Source organism: Ranitomeya variabilis, chromosome 8 (assembly GCF_051348905.1).
Source record: "Ranitomeya variabilis isolate aRanVar5 chromosome 8, aRanVar5.hap1, whole genome shotgun sequence".
In the NCBI taxonomy this organism is placed as follows: Eukaryota; Metazoa; Chordata; class Amphibia; order Anura; family Dendrobatidae; genus Ranitomeya; species Ranitomeya variabilis.
Genome location: NC_135239.1, coordinates 72,011,189 through 72,034,306, shown reverse-complemented (window position 1 = coordinate 72,034,306; position 23,118 = coordinate 72,011,189). Strand labels below are relative to the sequence as shown.

General features: G+C 42.0%; 1 protein-coding gene across 2 annotated transcripts in view; it reads right to left on the bottom strand.

Moving 5' to 3' along the window:
• The window catches only part of LOC143788476 (putative oxidoreductase ZK1290.5), a 181,987-nt gene that overhangs the window by 72,930 nt on the left and 85,939 nt on the right, over nt 1-23,118 (bottom strand). For both annotated transcript variants that reach the window (XM_077278171.1, XM_077278170.1), the window contains exons 4-5: nt 12,682-12,783; nt 3,342-3,433 (exon numbers count right to left, since the gene is read on the bottom strand). In XM_077278171.1, the coding sequence (XP_077134286.1) occupies nt 3,342-3,433; nt 12,682-12,783 (194 nt within the window). The remainder of the gene's footprint in view (nt 1-3,341; nt 3,434-12,681; nt 12,784-23,118) is intronic.

Genomic DNA, 23,118 nt, shown 5'->3' with positions numbered 1-23,118 from the left:
TATCATTTTGAAACCTTTTGGTTCACTAAGACAAGGAACTTTTCTACCTTTAACATCCAAAACAATTCAATGTATATATAAAAAAGAGCATTTGAGAAGAAAGATGCAATAAAAATGACAGAAATTCACAGGAAAAGGTTGGCTCTTCTATAGCTTTCAAACCCAGCACAGACTTGAGGTCTGCCCGGCTCTGATATTCAAGTTAAAAGGTAAGTCTGAGACTTTAACACTTCTTGTCATTCCCAGTATTGGCGGTGGACAGAACTGCTCAGTCAACAGCAACAGAATAATGGCAGTGGCCGGGAACTACATTTCCACCCCCTATTGATTTGAATAGGGGATGGATATGCCGTACCCAGCTATGACCTATGTTGTGCAGCTCCGCAACTGAGCAGTGTGCCGCTGGCACCGTTGACCTAAGTATAGGCCATGAATGTTAAAGTCCTGGACAACCCCCTTTATGGCCCCTATACACATGGCTAAAGTCTTGCAAATATTGTTGGAATCAGCTAACAGTCTAATGTTATTTATTTAATATGCTTCGCACCATAATACAGTATTCCACAGAGCTTAACAGACATCATCTTCACTGTCCTCATTCGGACAGTTCCCTATCTTTGGATTCTGGGAGGAACCCAACATACTGAGAGAACATACAAACTTCTTGCAGACGATGTCCTTGGTGGGATTTGAACTCAGGACCCCAGTGCTGCAGGGCTACAGTGCTAACCACTGAGTCACTGTGCTGACCAATGCCCCATATGATGTTCAGGGAGAGAAGGATCTGGAGTATGTGATTTTTAATAGCTGATCTTTTTGTTCTCTGGGTGATAAGAGGACTCCTACATAGGAAGAACCTAGAAGTAGTAGCCATCGTCAAAACTTTCTTTAGGCCTACAGCTATCTAATGAATATGATGGGTTTCAGGTTCCAATTGGCCGACTATTGTTTGACAAGAGCTAAGCAGTGTCAACATTCCCGGCTAGATGCTCATCTCCTGTCACGACTCTGTTGTCAACAGTCTCAGATAAATCCACCATACGCCTTCGCAAACAACAACCATCAACCACCATCTCCAAACATGCAACATGAAGCCATCTCTGAGAGCTAGCCAGGGCCCAGAATATATATATAAGAGAGGGGAGTGGCCAACAGTGAACAGCTGAGAGCCTTGATGTAGAAAAGCTTCCATGAGTTCTCAACTGAGCAGATTAACCCCTGCACTACTAAAAGATACCTGCACCATTTAATATGAAGGTGACGTGCTTCTAAACGGTGCAGGAGTAGGAGAAATCAGATGCTGCAGTTTTCTGGCTCCGCTCTGTCATGTAAACCCGTGACATCTCTCCTGTGTACAGTACTTAAAGAAACCCTGATTTTGTAATGTAAAGCAAAACAGTGTCTGTAATGATACGATAATACAGATCACATCAAAACGTTTGGTGGAAAAATCCGCTTTGTGGTTCTTCTTTAATCACCTTTTGAAGTTTTTTGCTGATTAGATTTGGGTACACAGGGGCTGGACTGTACACCGGGTCTCCTCCTTCTTGTCTGTGATTCCCGGCCCCTGAGTCTGCCTCTGGACTATGAATGACCTGCCATTTGAAATCTCAGCAGTGGCATGTCATTCAAAGACAGGAGGCAGGTGGAGGGGCTGGGAAATCACAGACAGGAAGGAGAAGACCTAGTGCACAGTCCGGCCCCTGTGCACCCAAAATCTAATTAACGTAGCAGAAAACTACAAATGGTGATTAAAGAAGAACAACAAAGCAATATTCTTTATCATAGATATCAATTTTAATCTGTGTTACAGCACCATCACAGCCATGGCTTTACTTTACATTTAAAAATCGTGCTGACAGATTATTTTTACAATGCATTGCAAATGGGATGATCCGCAACAAAATTAGGCTACTTTCACTCTGGCGTCGTCTGGCGGACGTCGCAATGCGTCGTTTTGGAGAAAAACGCATCCTGCAAAGTTGCCCGCAGGATGCGTTTTTTCTCCATACACTTGCAATAGCGACGCATTAGCGACGCATTGCAACGTATGGCCACACGTCGCATCCGTCGTGCGACGGATGCGTCGCATTTTGGCAGACCGTCAGCGCAAAAAAGTTACATGCAACATTTTTTTGTGCGTCGCGTCCACCATTTTCGACCGTGCATGCGCGGCCGAAACTCCGCCCCCTCCTCCCCGCTCATCACACTGGGCAGTGGATGCGTTGCAAAACTGCATCCGCTGCCCACGTTGTGCTAATTAGTACACCGTCCGTCGGTACGTCGGGCCAACGGTTTGCGACGGACCCGTACCGACGGACAAGTGTGAAAGTAGCCTTAGTGTCAGATAGCTTTATTCTAAAGGAATACAAACATTCTATTAAAACATTCTATAGGTGTAGGCTTTCTTATTTACCTGTATGTAAAGTTCAGAGGCCAGGTCATCTTGTCATGTGGTCCCTTCATTCAAATTATCTGGTGCCACTGTTCCTTCAAGGCTTGTAAATAGGTGGGGAGCTGATTTGGGGCTTGTTGTCCCTATTGTTTTAGTAGTCAATATACACGTTATGGTCTAATTGCCCTTGTTTGTGTACACTGCAGCAAAAATACACCATCTGATGAACTCTGCCTTTCCCTTTTCTTTCCGAGAAACCGATCAGTCTAGCTGATGGGTGAGGAAAAGTCAGCGGGAAGGGATGTATTATTATAATTTATTATGCTTTTCTTGTATAGCGCTATCCTATTCTGCAGCGCTTTACATATATTATCATAGATGTCCCTAATGGGGCTCACAATCTAAATTCCCTATCAGTATGTCTTTAGAATATGGGAGGAAACCGGAGAACCCAGATGAAACCCAGGCAAACACTGGAGAACATACAAACTCCTTACAGATGTTGCCCTTGGTGGGATTTGAACCCAGGACCACAGTGCTGCAAGGCTGCTGTGCTAACCACTGAGCCACCGTGCTGCCCCTGTATCTTTGTAACTATTGTGGTCTTCGCTGGCCTGATTTCAACTATGTTTTTTTGTCGTTTTTTTAAAACTCCAACATTTCAGAAGATACAAGTTTGTGACAAGGAAGATCGTCTCCGTGACAAGTTCCCTTAAACAAATTAGGATTTAATCTTCATTGTAAAAAAAAAATCTAACTTTACATATTTTGAGGGACTACTTGACAAAAAAAGTGCTGAAAAAATACCTTTCAGTTTAGTAAATTTTAATGCAGTGAATGAAAGTGAACAAATAAAAAAAAACAATGTAACTGGAAAAAAATATTAGCAAAAAAGGAAACTGCTGTATAATATATGCAATATAATTATTATTTTTATTTTCTTTACCTGGTTGAGGTGAGGAACCACATCACAATCTTCCTTCAGCTGCTCCAAATGATGAATTAGAAAGTTGCTAACTCCAATCGAGCGACAGACGCCTGGCAACAGAACGGGGCATTTATGTCAGATTGTATTATTGAACAGTACAGTCCATCCATTGTAAAGACTTGTAGGTGTCTTGTATAAGTTTAAAGTTAAACTTTCGGTTGATAACCCCCTATGTGATTCTAAATCTGAGACACAACCCCTAGAAAAGCTAAATCTGAGACACGACCCCTAGAAAAGCTAAATCTGAGACACAACCCCTAGAAAAGCTAAATCTGAGACACAACCCCTAGAAAAGCTAAATCTGAGACACAACCCCTAGAAAAGCTAAATCTGAGACACAACCCCTAGAAAAGCTAAATCTGAGACACAGCCCCTAGAAAAGCTAAATCTGAGACACGACTCCTAGAAAAGCTAAATCTGAGACACAGCCCCTAGAAAAGCTAAATCTGAGACACGACTCCTAGAAAAGCTAAATCTGAGACACAACCCCTAGAAAAGCTAAATCTGAGACACAGCTCCTAGTAAAGCTAAATCTGAGACACAACCCCTAGAAAAGCTAAATCTGAGACACAACTCCTAGAAAAGCTAAATCTGAGACATAACCCCTAGAAAAGCTAAATCTGAGAAACAACTCCTAGAAAAGCTAAATCTGAGACACAACCCCTAGAAAAGCTAAATCTGAGACACAACCCCTAGAAAAGCTAAATCTGAGACACAACCCCTAAAAAAGCTAAATCTGAGACACAGCCCCTAAAAAAGCTAAATCTGAGACACAACCCCTAGAAAAGCTAAATCTGAGACACAACCCCTAGAAAAGCTAAATCTGAGACAAAACCCCTAATAAAGCTAAATCTGAGACACGACCCTTAGAAAAGCTAAATCTGAGACACAACCCCTAGAAAAACTAAATCTGAGACACAACCCCTAGAAAAGCTAAATCTGAGACACAACCCCTAGAAAAGCTAAATCTGAGACACAACCCCTAGAAAAGCTAAATCTGAGACACAACTCCTAGAAAAGCTAAATCTGAGACACAACCCCTAGTAAAGCCAAATCTGAGACACAACCCCTAAAAAAGCTAAATCTGAGACACAACCCCAAGAAAAGCTAAATCTGAGACACAACCCCAAGAAAAGCTAAATCTGAGACACAACCCCTAAAAAAGCTAAATCTGAGACACAACCCCAAGAAAAGCTAAATCTGAGACACAACCCCTAGAAAAGCTAAATCTGACACACAACCCCTAGAAAAGCTAAATCTGAGACCCAACCCCTAGAAAAGCTAAATCTGAGACACAACCCCAAGAAAAGCTAAATCTGAGACACAACCACTAGAAAAGCTAAATCTGAGACACAACCCCTAGAAAAGCTAAATATGAGACACAGCCCCTAGAAAAGCTAAATCTGAGACACAACCCCAAGAAAAGCTAAATCTGAGACACAACCACTAGAAAAGCTAAATCTGAGACACAACGCCTAGAAAAGCTAAATCTGAGACACAACCCCTAGAAAAGCTAAATCTGAGACACAACTCCTAGAAAAGCTAAATCTGAGACACAACTCCTAGAAAAGCTAAATCTGAGACACAGCCCATAGAAAAGCTAAATCTGAGACACAACCCCTAGAAAAGCTAAATCTGAGACACAACCCCAAGAAAAGCTAAATCTGAGACACAACCCCTAGAAAAGCTAAATCTGAGACACAACCCCTAGAAAAGCTAAATCTGAGACACAACCCCTAGAAAAGCTAAATCTGAGACACAGCCCCTAGAAAAGCTAAATCTGAGACACAACCCCTAGAAAAGCTAAATCTGAGACACAACCCCTAGAAAAGCTAAATCTGAGACACAACCCCTAGAAAAGCTAAATCTGAGACACAACCCCTAGTAAAGCTAAATCTGAGACACAACTCCTAGAAAAGCTAAATCTGAGACACAACCCCTAGTAAAGCTAAATCTGAGACACAACTCCTAGAAAAGCTAAATCTGAGACACAACCCCTAGAAAAGCTAAATCTGAGACACAGCCCCTAGAAAAGCTAAATCTGAGACACAACTCCTAGAAAAGCTAAATCTGAGACATAACCCCTAGAAAAGCTAAATCTGAGAAACAACTCCTAGAAAAGCTAAATCTGAGACACAACCCCTAGAAAAGCTAAATCTGAGACACAACCCCTAGAAAAGCTAAATCTGAGACACAACCCCTAAAAAAGCTAAATCTGAGACACAGCCCCTAAAAAAGCTAAATCTGAGACACAACCCCTAGAAAAGCTAAATCTGAGACACAACCCCTAGAAAAGCTAAATCTGAGACACAGCCCCTAGAAAAGCTAAATCTGAGACACAACCCCTAGAAAAGCTAAATCTGAGACACAACCCCTAGAAAAGCTAAATCTGAGACACAACCCCTAGAAAAGCTAAATCTGAGACACAACCCCTAGAAATGCTAAATCTTTTTTTACCTATTCTTCTACTGACTTTATTTAAAAATGAAATGATATATAGGTGCTTTCTCTATATATCCATTTTTTATTTTGGAACTTTGTCCTTGACCACATGTGACTGTATATCCCCCCTCCATCCTTGGCACCTTTTTTTAATTTTTTTCATGTACAGTACTTATATGTTATCCATTGCTTTTATTTGTGGTTGGTCCTGAAGAAGGAGCCAGTGACTTCATTGACATTGAATCAGCAATTCTTCATCTCACCGTGGCTTGTCATTTAATCAGCAGCGTGGGATACTTCCATCGCCCTTGGCTCATTTGTCCAGTTTTGTATCACCACATAGTCAACAGATTTTTTTATTTTGTCTATTACTTCATTCTTTATATAGTAATGATGGCTGCATTCTGCATACAATCCTCATACAGGTTCCTCTTACTGTAGACGGCAGAAAGTCTATTCATTCACTCTCCAATATATAGTTGGTTAGGAGAAGTGTATTCTTTACTAGATTTCATGGCCTACATCAATGTCCAGTCTACTGACCCACATGTGCTTCTGTTTCATAGAAAGATGGAGAAATCTCAGCACCAGGGCACAATCTAAAATATGGTTTACGCAACAGAGTCAAGACAGCAATGATTCAGTCTTCAAGTTGTTGATGTAATACATTTTGATCTTTAATTTCTTTCCTCTGCATACAGTCTGAAGTCTGTCATTATACCTAAACCTCTAATTATGTGTTTAGTAGAGGGTTTTCCTATTGTACACAGACTGCAGAAAATCTATTCATTATCATTCTGGGCCTTAAACAGAACCTGTCATGAGTCAGTTGACAGGTTCCCTTTAAAGAGCAGAGCAAATTTTCAGATATTTTTGCGTCTACAAGTCTAAAGCTTCTTTTACACTTGCCGTGGTTTTGCGTCCCGTTTTTGCGGCCCTAATAAATTTCTATGGGGCCGCAAAAACGGGCAGCAATAATTCAACGGAGCACGATCGAGCCTGCTCGATCTTTTTCACAGCTTACGGACACGGCCCCCATTGAAAATCAATGGGGCCGCAAAAACAACGGAAGCTTGTTTTTGCAGTGCACCGTGACTTCCGGTTTTGCGGAACGCCGTTTTTTTTTTCCAATACTTTTTCCATATTATTGGAAACCAGAAAAACGGCGATCCGCAAGTTTTTTGCGGCAGACCGTGCAAATTGCGGCAATACGGCCCACAAAAAACACGGCAAGTGTAAAAGAAGCCATTAAATTTAGCAGCGTGGGAGCAATGGACATCCTTTTGAATTAATAGTAATTGTGAATTGTATGTGGGTTCAGAGCAGTTGGCTTTGGCATTCTGCATGAGTGAAAAAGGTTTTGCATGCTCCACAGTAGTAGAGCACTTGGCAGGAATATCGTTTTTCCTAAAAAAAAAAATGTTGGTGTGCGGCCTTGAATTAGTTATTTTATAGTGAAGCAAGTGTAAAAGGGTTATAGGAAAGATGACTGTGATCAGGATGACAGGTGTCCTATTACCCCGGCCATTCTGAGAAATGTTTGTGCAGTTTCAATGTCTTGTCGGATCCTCATATTTGTCCAGTTTGTTTAATTAAAGTTTATTTGACCGTGCGCCCCGTTGGGAGTGAGCGTCTGCTGTTACACCAGTCTGGTATGCCCCTGTCAGTTTCAGTTTAGAAGCATTTTAAGGAAATGTCTGTTTAATTTGGGCTTGGGGGATAGATATTTTTCTACTCATTATTTTCGTATTGGACTTACGACACAGTCTGTAAGATTAGGATTAAATAAGTCAATTATAAAGAAGCTGTGAAGGTAGACGTCAAACTGCTATCAGCGGTATATTAGAAAGTAATTGTCCCTAATGCCATTATTATATAGTTTTTACAGGTTTTACGTTCTGGATTCTTGGTCATTCGTTCATTCATTGGGCGCAGCACAGAGCGCCAGAAGGGTACTACTGACCAAATCTCTCATCACTACCTGATCCAGTAAGAGTGTGCTGGATAGGAATCAGAGGGCAGAAATGGGACGGTTTTATCGATCAAGTGCTAATGATGAGTGACAATTTTCCTTGGCCTGACATCATTATAATACATCTAGGAGGTCAAGACATCGGGAAGATGGGACGGTCGATCTCCTCTTTATTATGAAGATGAATCTGCAGAACATTAGTGGGCTGTTCCCAGGTGTTAAAATCATTTTTTCAGAGATTATACCGAGAATCTTATAAATTTGGTCAGATGGGCTGAAGTTTTGAGAAAAAATAAGGAAGCGTTTGAACAGATCGCTTTGTAAGTTTTTACCATCAATTGACGTTTTTATCGTTTAGACACATTGACTTAGAAGGTGGAGTTCCCGGCTTTTTTAGAAAAGATTTGGTACACCCATCAGCGATTGCTAACAATATTTTCAATTTGAATCTGCAGGCGATGGTGGAATTAGCAAGTTGTGGGTTAACGGGCTTGAGCCTTTTCGCTAAGCTGCCTTGATTGGTTAAAGTTTGAACTTATTAAGTTATGGAGAATTTTTTGGCTATCTGTTATTAAGCTAATAAAGGCAGTGGCCAAATTTTTATCCACAAAAGTCAATGTGTCTGAGTGGTTGGTTCTTAAGTAGGTTATAGTTGCAAGTTAATTAGTATAGTGCCATGGTCTTAGTGAAGGATACAGCAGTGACGATTTAGTTCAAATCACTTTCAGGGCACAGTCAGATAGATGACCATAAAAATCTGACCAAGATCAGACTGCAATGCACAGACCGGCTGGTGGGTGGGTCTCCCAACCTGAGCGTGACAGCTTCATAGAAATATAGGAAGCTGTCACGCTCGGGTTCGGAGACCCGCCCGCCCACTGGTCTGTGCATAGCGGTCCGATCTCAGTCCAATTTACATGGCTGCCTGAATCTGTCCTCACAGTGAAAGGGGTTTTGGGTGGTATTAAGATCCCACTCCACATGCAGGGACCCTACAATACTGATGTTCAGACCTGAATTTTGCTAGAAAGTCTGGTCCTGTCAGAGGGCATCAGAGACACTTATCATTAATTTTTCTAATTAATGCTATTTAGAAAAATTACCAGTCTGTAGCTGCGCTGCCAACTATTTTCTTAAATAGAAAGTGCAGCTAAAGACTGGTGGTAGGTACTCTACAAAGTAAAAGTAGCACAGGGATCTTGATGGAATATACAGCCATTATGTCGTATATTGAAGAAGCCACAGTCTGATCGCCGGCTAGCTAGAAAAAAACAATTGAAAAGAAAAAGACAAAAGTGGCTGAAAAAATAGATGAAATAAAGCTTACTTTATGTATAAAAAAAATCACAAAAGACAGTGGTACCACAGTTGCCGCGTTTCAGCCTTCGATGGTTCCCAACTTCTTCATCAGGACAAACCAAAGTATAAAATGCATTCCTGAATACCGTCCTCTTTTTCCCATCATTAATACCGGCAGCACAGAATTAACCCTTTTATTCCATTTCTGATGTTATCTTAGCTATGTGTTTGCTGCAATTTTGAGCCTTTACAGTGTTTGTGGTCACACAACCACACCAGGAGAGTACTATCGCATCCGGTCTCCCCTTATTTTACTTGGAGACGACGATAATGAGCTTATTGTTATTCCAGCTCTCTACTTCAAGGACATGATTTTGTGACCATTACTAACATGTAAGTAATACAGATTCTTCCCCTCCACCTTCCTCACAGGTTGCACAGCTTTCCTATCTTTCCACAATATGGCCGCTGGTGGAGGAGCATGTGACCACACCAGTCCAATGGAGGAACAGCTTTCTCATAAGCAATGTTTTTCATGTGATGGAGACTGATGATGGAAAGCTCTAGCTACATGTTCCTCCACCAGTAACCATATTGTGGAGAGACAGGAGAGCTGTGCAATATGTGATAATGGAGCACTAACAAAAACAATAACTTGCAAAACTTACATATTAGTCACTACCCCAAAATCATGTCTCCAACACATCTTTTATAATAAAGCTAAAGTCACCAAACCCCTTTAATGACACGTAGTAGACAGGTAGTAGTATCTGCCAATGGCTGTCTCACCCTATAAGAAACTGTGTGGATGTTTTTCCGCCTGCTATCATGTTTAAGAGGTTGATTTAATATTGAATGCAGTTTATATTGTGAAGTCTGGCTACAAACCCACAGTAAGAACATACCATACACCATATATTGCCAATATACATGGTATTTCTATATAATCTACAGTCATTTTACACACGTTCGTTTCTCACTTCTTGATCCTCAGTTCCTCAAGTTAAACAAGTGTCAAGATTTCCTTCTTTGACATCCTCATGGCAGAAGAATGCTATTACTATGCAGAAAATCTAAAAAAACTTAAGAGGAACATTGGCACTCCTTTAGGTAGTAATGTATAATAATGTACATGCATAAAGTGCACTACTATGAGTCTGATGCATCTGAGCTTCCACACCAGAATTCTGGCGGAAGAGCTTTGAAAAGTCAAAACATTTTGGCGCAATTCAGAGATGTGCCTACGTTTTGCAACTTCATGCCAATTTCTCCCAACCCCGCAGAACTGGGTAGAGCTGAGGCGGGGAAGGGGGTGCAGAATTTATGACAAGCAGTGGCCATCGCTACACCACAAATATTACTACAGCAGGGGCTGGAGTAGGATTTGTGGTGAGATGCACACTGAGGGGTACGCAGCTTATCTGATGCGCCTCTTCATGCATTGGGAGCGTCTGAGTCCAGCACACCCTTTCATCAAGACCAGCGTGAACACTACCAGGCTTGATGAATTGGGCCCTACGGGGGGGATCTTAGTATGTTCACCTTTTGAGATATGGCTGCAATAATACAAGCTGCTTGTAATACAGTACAAAAGGTCTACAACAATGTTTCTCAAACTCTTCGCGGCCCCCAACATGTCATGTTTCCACAATTCTCTAGTATTGCACAGGTGATGGAATTATTGTCAAGGCAGCAGAAATTGCCACAGCTTCTGTGCTATACTAAGGAATCCTGAAAACATGATCTATTGGGGGCCGTGAGGACTGGAGTTGGGGCAACACTGGTCTATAATAACAGACGTGTTCTCCTTCCCGGACTAGGATCATCATCAGGTTCTAGATGCATTAAGTTCACACGACTAGATTTGCATTCGTTCCTATAGTTCGTTTGTACTGTTTTACTCATTTTATTTTCACAATAAAATAATAACTTATTCCACAACGTTGGAAGTAGAGTTCTGTGTAGCAATTAGACAACATCAAAAACACTTTAGGCCTTCCATTTCTTGCTTTCATACACTATCAGTATGACACAGCAAACATTGAAACTGGCACAGAATCTTTTCTGAATGTCCAGATGTGAAGAGGATGTCTATCGCCTACATTATTCTGCGTCCTTGAAGTTAGCGATAAATTGACCACAATTGCAGGAGGTTGCTCTGGTCAAACGGTATATTCTGTATAAGACTTCTTATCTGTACAGAACAGCTTTTTGTTGGTTACATCCGAATTATTTTATTTTAACTTGTCATATTGTAGAGATAACAAATTATTACTACTTGCCACAGAAATGAACAACTGGCGTCCAGCCTGCGTACCCCTTCTACTCCAGGAGTAGTTTAGCCAACTTACAAATGTCTTTGATGCCTCATTCTTATATAATGACTGTAGAAATAACCTAAAACATCACTTTTATTTATATCTACTAAAATAATTACATTATATGGCCATCGTTAATAGATAGGGTTGAAGGGGGGGATAAAATTAAAGTCCCAAAGATCTCATTTGCATTTGCAGCTGCTTACTGACATTGAGTACCGTTGGTTAGTTTACTTGCAACCAGAATACCTGAGTCCTTCTCCTCTTCTGTAATCCCATCATAAATGTACGTTATATGTCGCGAAAGGGGTTAAGGAAGAGGCTTTCTTTGTTTTTGCGCTTTTTATTTCCTATCCCCTTCTTCCAAAAGCCATAACCTTTTTATTTTTCCATTGACAAAGTCATATGAGGGCTTTTTCTTTTTTGGACGGACTACATATCTTTTTCGATGACGCCATTCATTTTAACATTTAATCTACTGTAAAATGGAAAAATAAAATCCAAGTGTGGAAATTGTGAAACAAATGCAATTACACCATTATTTTTTTGGGGGGAAGTTTCATTTTTACAGCTTTCATTGTATGGTATAAGTGACTCTAAAACATAATTTTCCAGGTCAGTACAATTACAGTGATAACAAGCTTCAATAGATGTTTTCTTTATTTAAATGATGAAATAAAAATTCAGATGTCGGTAAATAAAAATATTTTCAGGTTTTACTTCATTTTCTGAAGACCTGTAACATTTATTTTTCCATCTATTGACTTGTGTGAGGGCTTCTTTTTTGCGTAACAAGCTTATGGCTTTATTTATACCAATTTGTGGTACATATAACATTTTAATCACTTTTTATTGCATTTTTTGGGGTAGGAGTGATGACCCAAAAAAGTAATTCTGCTGTTTTGATTTTTTTTTGTATCATAGTGGCTTTTACTGCATGAAATAATTAATTTTACATTTTCACACACCAATCTTTTACAGTCAATGCTTAACATACGGTATTTATTTTTTTTAGTTTTTTGATTTTTAACGGGGGAAAAAAAGGTGTTTTTCAAATGTTTATTTTTTTTTATATTTTTCGTACTGAAAATGAACTAAAAATACAGATGCATTTTTTTTTATCCTGAAAATATTCTGCTTCTAATATAAAAAAATCACACCCAAATTATTGTGGAACTCAAGCTTAAAGGTCCAGGTTACTAGCCCTGTACTAAGAACTGCAATTTTTATCCCAAACCAACTGACGTGGCAAAAGATGAAAAGTTACCTCTGTAATACAAATCCTCAAGAGCCTTCCATGTCTCTGCTCTCGCCTCCCGGGAACTCTTACCAGGAATGTGAGCATCTGGCCAATGCATCAAGTAAAGATCTAAAAAGGAAGACATAATCTTGTCACTAAAGTATGTAGAGTTTGCTACTTTTCCTTACCCATCCATAAAGTGGATTTAAGCCGAGTGGTTGGTAGCAGAGTAGTTGGGAGAGCATCCCATCAAGTGACACTTTTTGATAAGTAAGACTGATATCATTAGGTTCATAAATGTAATGCATTTTTTTAAATTAAATTTACTAAAACCTGTTTTTTTAGGGACCAGTGCACTTTTGAGGGGCCTACATATAAAAGAGAAATCCCAATCAAGACCACACTTTAAAAACAACCCCCTCCAGGACCTCAAATCCGCATTCAGAAGGTTGGTTAATAGGGATGAGTGAACATGCTCAGATAAGGTGTTAACCGAGCAAGCTTGGGTGCTTACCGCGCTAACCCTGCATGTCCTGTTTGCTAGGCAATCCCTGCATGTGTTGAGACTGTCGAACAGCTGTGAGACATGCTGCCACAAGGACTTCAATGCATTTTTCGAGGAACGCATAATCGGGTTACATCTTATCCGAGCACGTTCGCTCATCACTATTCATTAACCCATCAAGTGCTTCACAGCATTTAACACATAGCAAAAGGAATTTTTTTTTTTACTAAAGCATTGCCCCAAATTTTCGTTTTCACAGGGGGTAACAGCAGAAAACAGACCCCTCAATTTCTTGCAATTGTACAGTACCACAGCAATACCCAATATGTGGTCGGAAACTACTTTTTGAGAACATTTGTAGGGGTGTGTTGAGCAACTAGAACCCACAGGTGGTTTTCAGAATTGTATATAGCTTCAGGCTAATTTTCTTTATGCTTAATTTAAAATGAAACTCCAAACTTTAAAATATCAGACAAATGCCCTACAGCAATGATACAAAAGCCTGCTGCTTATAAAAGCTATTGCAAAAATTAAGGCAAAAAAATAAACAAAAATATTTATGAATATTCTGAGAGCTATAACTTTATTACGGAATGATTAAAAAACTGCGTTTTGGGAATTTTTGTTTGCTTTACGGTGTTCACTAAAGGGTATTAAATAATGTGACAGCTTTACAGATAAGGTCGCCATGGACACGGCCAAAAGTGTTGGCACCCTTTGTTCCAGAAAATTAAGTATTTTTTACATAAAATTATTGCAATTACACGTTTTGTTACACACGATTACTTCCTTTGTGTGTATTGGAACAACACAGAAACAGAGAACAAAAGGCAAATTGGACATAATTTCAGACAAAACTCCAAAAATGGGCAGGACAAAATTGTTGTCACATTTCCAAAATTTTGGGTAAAAAACTTTGCTTCAAACATGATGCTCACTCAAACTCACCTGTGGCGAGTAACAGGTGTGAGCAATATGAAAATGACACCTGAAACCAGAAAAAAAGGGAAGAAGTTGACTCAACCTTTGCACTGTGTGTCTGTGTCACACTAATGATGGAGAACAGAAAGAGAACTGTCTGAGGACTTGAGAATATGTAACGTATGCTCCCTGATTTTAGGGGCAGCAGGCACACCTGCAAAGATGCCCCCAGGCAATAGCTGGGAGGCATCTTGTATTTAAGCCACCTTCCCCAATAGTGAGGTGCCTGTTGTGAATTCTGCTCTTGGGATCCCTCCGGTGGTTGTAAGTGGTAGCGCTGCTGTCTCTGAGTCGCAGCATTTGTCAGGTGTGTTCACTTTTTGCAAATCTGACTGGGCTATTTAGTCTTGCTTCACCCTTTAGTCAGTGCCAGTTGTCCATTGTTCCTGGAGGATTCACATCTCTGCCTGGTCTCTCCTGCTTTGCAGTTCTTTTCAACAAAGATAAGTTCTGGCCTTGATTTTTTGCTGTCCACATGCTGTGGCCTTATTGTTCAGTTCTTTTCCATGTTTTTTTGTCTTGTCCAGCTTGGTCTGTATAAGGATTTCTTTAGCAAAGCTGGTATCTCTGGAGATGCAGATATACCCTCCATATCTTTAGTTAGCTGTGCAGTTTTTGTATTTTCTGTGGTGGATATTTTCTAGTGTTTTAATACTGACCGCATAGTACTCTGTCCTATCCTTTCTATTTAGCTAGAAGTGGCCTCCTTTGCTAAATTCTGATTTCAGTCTGCGTATGTTTTTTCCTTCTCTTCTCACAGTCAATATTTGTGGGGGGCTGCCTATCCTATGGGAATTTTCTCCGAGGCAAGATAGTTTTCCCTTTTCTATCTTTAGGGGTAATTAGTCCTCCGGCTGTGTCGAGATGTCCAGGGAGCGCTAGGTACATTCCACGGCTACTTCTAGTTGCGGTGTTAGGTTCAGGGTCTGCGGTCAGTACAGGTACCACCTTCTCCAGAGTACGTCTCATGCTGCTCTTTGGCCACCAGATCATAACAGTACAACTGGCCAACAATGAATTAACCGCATCTCAGAAGAAGGGAAGGAAAGTGCTGAGCCATTTTTTTTTCTGTAACAATGATAGGAGCGCGTGCACTACTAATAAGGTGCAAAGGTAGGTTCCCACACCATAGGTGAATAAAGTAATAGACCTTGCACTCAACTTTATGCTCAAGTGGAGGATTTTTTAATGTAGTACTAATTAATGTAGTACTAAAACGTTTCGGTCCAAAACAAACAGGACCTTCATCAGTTACTACAAAGTGAGAGATATATACATAAATTAAATACAGTGAAAAAACCAAAGTATATACAATATGAGGCTACACAATAGCGTAATGAGAGCTCGACAATAATCTGGTCTATACAGGATAATACAGAACAATCATAGATATCTAGTGGTGCAGGGAGAGGTGAACGAATTCAAGCCTTTAATATTAGGTATAGATCTGATCAGGGAAGAAGATGATATAGTGGAAGATAGTATGTAACGTACCGTACTTTATAGCGAAAAAATGCGTGGATAGAAGGGACAATTGTGTCCCCGGGCATATAGAGGGCAGCGCCTATATAAGAATTAAAGGGTGACATGTGACCCTAACCGTCAGTGCAACATGTGCCAGGTAGGAAAAAAGCAGTGGGCATACCTGTTAGGGATTGTTGTACTAAGAACCAGGTGTACTGCGGAGAGAAGATAATCAGGTTGAATAACCTGAAGTGTCACCGCGGGAAGTACGGACGGATGTTTGCAATGAATTACCTGGTGTTCATGGGAGAAGAGTATGCCGAGATCAGACGCGGTATCCCCCGCTCGTCTGATGTGTGCTGTGCGCGTCCGCATATTTCTGGGGAAAAGGCGTGTCCCAATGAAGCCGCTATCCAATAAGGGAGCGTTACTCTAAAGCGGAAGTGACGCCGTCGGTGGAGACCGGACGCGTCGCTAGGGAAGCCGTATGTGTGGCGTTACACATATGTTTCACCCCCGGATGTGGTGTCCAACTGTGGGGGCAGTCCGTGTATAACCCGAAGCCGCAGTAATAGTTCCGCCTGAGTTGTGGAGCGGTACGTATATAGTAGAAGGTGGGAGGACACAGGGAGAGGCGGTACGATGCTATGGGCAGTAGGAAGAAGAATGAATGAGAGGTGAAATTAAAAGAAAAAGGGGGGCCGTGTTGCCAAGTTCAACCTCTAAGTGAATTCAGGCACATATGACATAGCTGAGTGAAGTGAGCTATGTCCGTGGTACAATATCCTGGTGAGGAGGTGACAACGAAGTGGTGCAGCAGATAAACTTCAATATAGACGACTCTATAACAGAGAAAAGGAATGTTAGAACATGGAATTCATCATATGTTCTTAAAATGTACAAATTACATACTGGACTAAATGATACTCATAGAACCCCATACAAATGTTCTAAATGAAGTTATAACGTGCATGGTAGAGACGTGTCACAAGACAACCAGTCAATGAGGCTATGCTAATACTGGTAAACTGGACCGTGGTTATGATATTAACAGTTGCATGAATATATTATTAAAAAGAAAAAAACAATAAAAGATACAATAAATTAAGGAGAATCCCTATTGACTAGATACCTGGATACGAATTGAAGTCAATGCTGTGAACCTGTGTAAGTAGAGAGCCTTGGACCACACAGAGAGCAAAATAAATATATAGTTATACCAGATTCTTATAGAAAAGCTGCCAAATCATAGTCCTTATTGAGGCCTTTCGGATGTAAAGTGTCCAGAGTATGGATCCAAAAGGCCTCCCTACGTTTAAGACGGTTTATTCTGTTTCCTCCTCGTCTAAATGGGGGTATATGCTCAATGACCTGGAATTTGAGCTGGGAAATACTATGGCCTTTAGAGATAAAATGTGAGGGGATTGGTAACATGAGATGCTGACAACGTATCGTAGATTTGTGTTTACAAATTCGGTCCCGTATGGCTTGTGTGGTTTCCCCCACGTACAGCAAGCCGCACGGGCATTTGATTAGATAGACAACCCATGAAGTATCACAGGTGAAGAAGTCTGGAATCTTAAAGGTTTTGCCCGAATATGGGTCGTGAAAAGATGAGCCTTTGAGGATATTGTGACATTGGGAGCAGTGGAGGCAGGGGAAGGTTCCGGTTCGTGGGTTCTGTAGGAACCGTTGGCGTGGTATGGATTTGTTAGTGCCTATATCCGCTCTTACCAATGAATCCTTGAGATTGGGGGCCCGTCTAAAACAGGGAAGAAAGGGTTCCCGAAACTCAGGAACCTCCGGATGTGCCCGTGTCAGTAGGTGCCAGTGTCTGCGTATAGATAAATGCAGAACATAGGCGAAGGGGTGGAACGAATGTACGAAGGGAATCCGGTTGGAAGACCTAGTGGGTCCGGGTGGTGACGGTGCCAGTGCATTTTGAAGTATTTTAGCTGGATACCCCCGTTGGGAAAACTTGGATGCCATTTCTTGCAATCTGTCGGGGCGAAGATCTGGGTCGGAAACTATTCTGGAGACTCGGTGAAATTGAGATTTGGGAATAGACCGTTTTGTTGAGGGAGGGTGGAAGCTGGTGAAATGTAGTAAACTATTACGGTCGGTACTTTTAGTAAACAGGTCCGTGGAGATAGATCCGTCAGGTTTGAGTATCACCATGGTGTCCAGAAAGTTTATTTTTGAAGGGTCATGTGACATGGTAAAAGAAATACCGGGCCATGCTGTGTTAAGCCACTCGAAAAAGAAAGCGAGGGCTTCTAATGTGCCCCCCCATATGCAGAAGATGTCGTCTATGTAACGTCTCCATAGGAGAACGTTAGACTGAAAGAGCGGATTCGGGTAAATTTTGCTTTCCTCGAAATCCGCCATATAGCAGTTAGCATAGGGGGGCGCTACATTAGAGCCCATCGCGGTGCCACGTACCTGAAGATAAAAGTCATCCTGGAATATGAAGTGGTTGTACGTAAGGATAACAGTTAGTAATTCAATGCATAGGTTAACCTGGTCACCCTGGAGGCCAGAATGGGTAAGTAACTTGTGTACCGAATTAATGCCCTCTATGTGTGGGATCGAGGTATAAAGATCCCTTACGTCCATAGTGACAAGAACTGCCATAGGTGGAATGTTTTTCAGGTCATTCAAGACTTTAAGGAAAGCCCCCGTATCCAGAATGTAGGATCTGGATGTCTGTATTAAGGGAGTCAAGATCTTTTCAAGGTACACTGCTAGAGGAGAGAGTATAGAGTCAGTGGAGGCCACAATGGGCCTCCCTGGTGGGTTCTCCAGGCATTTATGTATTTTGGGAATGGTGTAGAAGACCGGGATAACGGGGTGTGAGTTAGTGAGAAAGTCACATGTCTTGGAGTCCAAGACACCCAGTGAGGTATATCTCTGGAGAATGTCAGAGATTTTTTGGCGTATGGATGCCGTGGGATCTGTTGAAAGTTTGTGATAGATAGATGTATCATTCAATTGTCGTGAAATCTCTCCCAGGTAGTTTGACTTATTCATAATCACCAGAGCCCCACCCTTGTCAGCCAGTTTGATCACTATGTTCCTGTCCTCCTGTAGGCCCCGTAGTGCCTGTCGTTCAGTGGTGGTTAAATTGGGGGGATAAAAGAGTATGCCCCTACTAATATCATGCCTCAGCTGCTGAAAAGAAGTTTGGACAAAGCCAATAAAGGTCTCCATGGCATGAGAGCCATAAGGAGGCCTAAAGTGGCTTTTTTTGTATAGTCCCAGACTACGTGATGACAGGATGTTGGGGGAGGTTTCTAGCTGGGACTGAGTCGGGGTTGAATCTGGGTTGGTGGCGAAATATGCCTTCAGTCTTAGTGTACGGAAAAAGCGCTGAAGATCCATCTCCAGATCAAACGTGTGGCATTGGTAAGTGGGACAAAAGGATAACCCCTAGTACTACATTAAAAAATCCTCCACTTGAGCATAAAGTTGAGTGCAAGGTCTATTACTTTATTTTTTTTTCTGTAGTCTGTTGTTTTTTTTTCTTCCCTCTTTACCTCTGGGTGGCTCAGGAGTTCAGAGCTGGTATGGATGTTCAGGGATTGGCTTCTCGTGTGGATCAACTTGCTGCTAGAGTACAGGGTATTTCCGATTATATTGTTCAGACTCCGGTTTTAGAGCCTAGAATTCCAACTCCTGATTTGTTTTTTGGGAATAGGTCCAAATTTCTGAGCTTTAAAAATAACTGTAAACTGTTTTTTGCTCTGAAACCCCGTTCCTCTGGTGATCCCATCCAGCAGGTTAAAATTGTTATATCTCTGCTGCGTGGTGACCCCCAGGATTGGGCATTTGCCCTGGAACCTGGGAATCCGGCGCTGCTTAATGTAGACACCTTTTTTCAGGCGCTTGGGTTATTGTATGACGAACCTAATTCAGTGCATCATGCTGAGAAGACCTTGTTGGCCCTGTCTCAGGGTCAAGAAGCGGCAGAATCATATTGCCAGAAGTTTAGAAAATGGTGTGCACTGACTAAATGGAATGAGGATGCCTTGGCGGCAATCTTCAGAAAGGGTCTTTCTGAATCCATTAAAGATGTTATGGTGGGGTTCCCCACGCCTGCTGGTCTGAGTGATTCTATGTCTCTGGCCATTCAGATTGATCGGCGCTTGCGCGAGCGCAGAGTTGTGCACACTATGGCATTGTCTTCCGAGCGGAGTCCTGAGCCTATGCAGTGTGATAGGATTGTGTCTAGAGCTGAACGACAAGGATTCAGACGTCAGAATAGGTTGTGTTTTTACTGCGGCGATTCTGCTCATGTTATTTCTGATTGCCCTAAGCGTACCAAGAGAATCGCTAGTTCTGTTACCATCAGTACTGTACAACCTAAATTTCTGTTATCTGTGATCCTGATCTGCTCATTATCGTCATTTTCTGTCATGGCATTTGTGGATTCAGGCGACGCTCTAAACTTAATGGACTTAGAATTTGCCAGACGTTGTGGTTTCCCCTTGCAGCCTTTGCAGAGTCCTATTCCTTTGAGGGGCATTGATGCTACACCGTTGGCTAAAAATAAACCTCAGTTTTGGACACAGCTGACCATGTGCATGGCGCCAGCCCATCAGGAAGATTGTCGTTTTCTGGTGTTGCATAATTTGCATGATGCTATTGTGCTGGGTTTCCCATGGTTACAGGTGCATAATCCGGTATTAGACTGGAAATCTATGTCTGTGACTAGTTGGGGTTGTCAGGGGGTTCATGGTGACGTTCCTTTGATGTCAATTGCCTCCTCCCCCTCTTCTGAAATTCCTGAGTTTTTGTCAGATTTCCAGGATGTATTCAATGAGCCCAAGTCCAGTTCCCTTCCACCGCATAGGGACTGTGATTGTGCTATTGACTTGATTCCAGGCTGTAAGTTCCCTAAGGGCCGACTTTTCAACCTGTCTGTGCCAGAACACACCGCCATGCGGAGCTATGTTAAGGAGTCCTTGGAGAAGGGGCATATTCGGCCATCTTCTTCACCATTGGGAGCAGGTTTTTTTTTTTGTTGCCAAAAAATGTGGCTCCTTGAGACCCTGTATTGATTATCGCCTCTTGAATAAGATCACGGTCAAATTCCAATACCCTTTGCCTTTGCTTTCTGATCTGTTTGCTAGGATTAAGGGGGCTAGTTGGTTTACTAAGATTGACCTTCGAGGGGCATATAATCTTGTTCGTATTAAGCAGGGTGACGAATGGAAAACTGCGTTTAATACGCCCGAAGGCTATTTTGAATACCTTGTGATGCCATTCGGACTCTCTAATGCTCCATCTGTGTTTCAGTCCTTCATGCATGATATATTTCGGAATTATCTTGATAAATTCATGATTGTATATTTGGATATTTTGATTTTTTCAGATGATTGGGAGTCTCATGTGAAACAAGTCAGGATGGTATTTCAGATCCTTCGTGATAATGCCTTGCTTGTGAAGGGGTCTAAGTGCCTCTTTGGAGTACAGAAGATTTCTTTTTTGGGCTTCATTTTTTCTCCCTCATTTATAGAAATGGATCCGGTTAAGGTTCAGGCCATTCATGATTGGATCCAGCCCACATCCGTGAAGAGCCTTCAGAAATTTTTGGGCTTTGCTAATTTTTATCACCGTTTCATTGCCAACTTCTCCAGTGTGGTTAAACCCCTGACCGATTTGACGAAGAAAGGCGCTGATGTGATGAATTGGTCCTCTGCGGCTGTTTCTGCCTTTCAGGAGCTTAAACGCCGATTTACTTCTGCCCCTGTGTTGCGTCAGCCGGATGTTTCTCTTCCTTTTCAGGTTGAGGTTGACGCTTCTGAGATTGGGGCAGGGGCCGTTTTGTCTCAGAGGAATTCTGATGGTTCCTTGATGAAACCGTGTGCCTTCTTTTCTCGAAAGTTTTCGCCTGCGGAACGCAATTATGATGTCGGCAATCGTGAGTTGTTGGCTATGAAGTGGGCATTTGAGGAGTGGCGACATTGGCTTGAGGGGGCCAAGCACCGTATTATGGTCTTGACCGATCATAAGAATCTGATTTATCTAGAGTCTGCAAAACGGCTGAATCCTAGACAGGCCCGATGGTCCCTGTTTTTCTCCCGCTTTGATTTTGTGGTCTCGTATCTTCCGGGTTCTGAGAATGTTAAGGCTGATGCCCTCTCTAGGAGCTTTTTGCCTGATTCCCCTGGGGTCCTTGAGCCGGTTGGTATTCTGAAGGAAGGGGTGATTCTTTCTGCCATCTCCCCTGATTTACGACGGGTTCTTCAGGAATTTCAGGCTGATAAACCTGACCGCTGTCCAGTGGGGAAATTGTTTGTTCCTGACAGATGGACTAGTAAAGTGATTTCGGAGGTTCATTGTTCTGTGTTAGCTGGTCATCCGGGGATTTTTGGTACCAGAGGTTTGGTTGGTAGGTCCTTTTGGTGGCCTTCTTTGTCACGGGATGTGCGTTCTTTTGTGCAGTCCTGTGGGACTTGTGCGCGGGCCAAGCCTTGCTGTTCCCGCGCTAGTGGGTTGCTTTTGCCTTTGCCGGTCCCTGAGAGGCCTTGGACGCATATTTCTATGGATTTTATTTTGGATCTTCCGGTTTCCCAGAGGATGTCAGTTATCTGGGTGGTTTGTGACCGGTTTTCTAAGATGGTTCATTTGGTACCTTTGCCTAAGTTGCCTTCCTCTTCTGATTTGGTTCCGTTGTTTTTTCAGCATGTGGTTCGTTTGCATGGCATTCCGGAGAATATTGTGTCCGATAGAGGTTCCCAGTTTGTTTTTAGGTTTTGGCGGGCCTTTTGTGCTAGGCTGGGCATTGATTTGTCTTTTTCTTCCGCATTTCATCCTCAGACAAATGGCCAAACCGAGCGAACTAATCAGACTTTGGAAACTTATTTGAGATGCTTTGTGTCTGCTGATCAGGATGATTGGGTGGCTTTCTTGCCATTGGCCGAGTTTGCCCTTAATAATCGGGCTAGTTCTGCTACCTTGGTTTCACCCTTCTTTTGTAACTCTGGTTTTCATCCTCGTTTTTCTTCAGGGCAGGTTGAGCCTTCTGATTGTCCTGGGGTGGACTCTGTGGTTGACAGGTTGCAGCAAATTTGGGCTCATGTTGTTGACAATTTGGTGTTGTCTCAGGAGGGGGCTCAGCGTTTTGCTAACCGTCGTCGGTGTGTTGGTTCCCGGCTTCGGGTTGGGGATTTGGTCTGGTTGTCTTCCCATCATGTCCCTATGAAGGTTTCTTCCCCTAAGTTTAAGCCTCGGTTTATTGGCCCTTATAGGATTTCTGAGATTATCAATCCAGTGTCCTTTCGTTTGGCCCTTCCAGCCTCTTTTTCCATCCATAATGTTTTTCATAGATCTTTGTTGCGGAAATATGTGGTGCCCGTTGTTCCCTCTGTTGATCCTCCTGCCCCGGTGTTGTTTGATGGGGAGTTGGAGTATGTGGTTGAGAAGATTTTGGATTCTCGTTTTTCGAGGCGGAAGCTTCAGTATCTTGTCAAATGGAAGGGTTATGGCCAGGAGGATAATTCTTGGGTTGT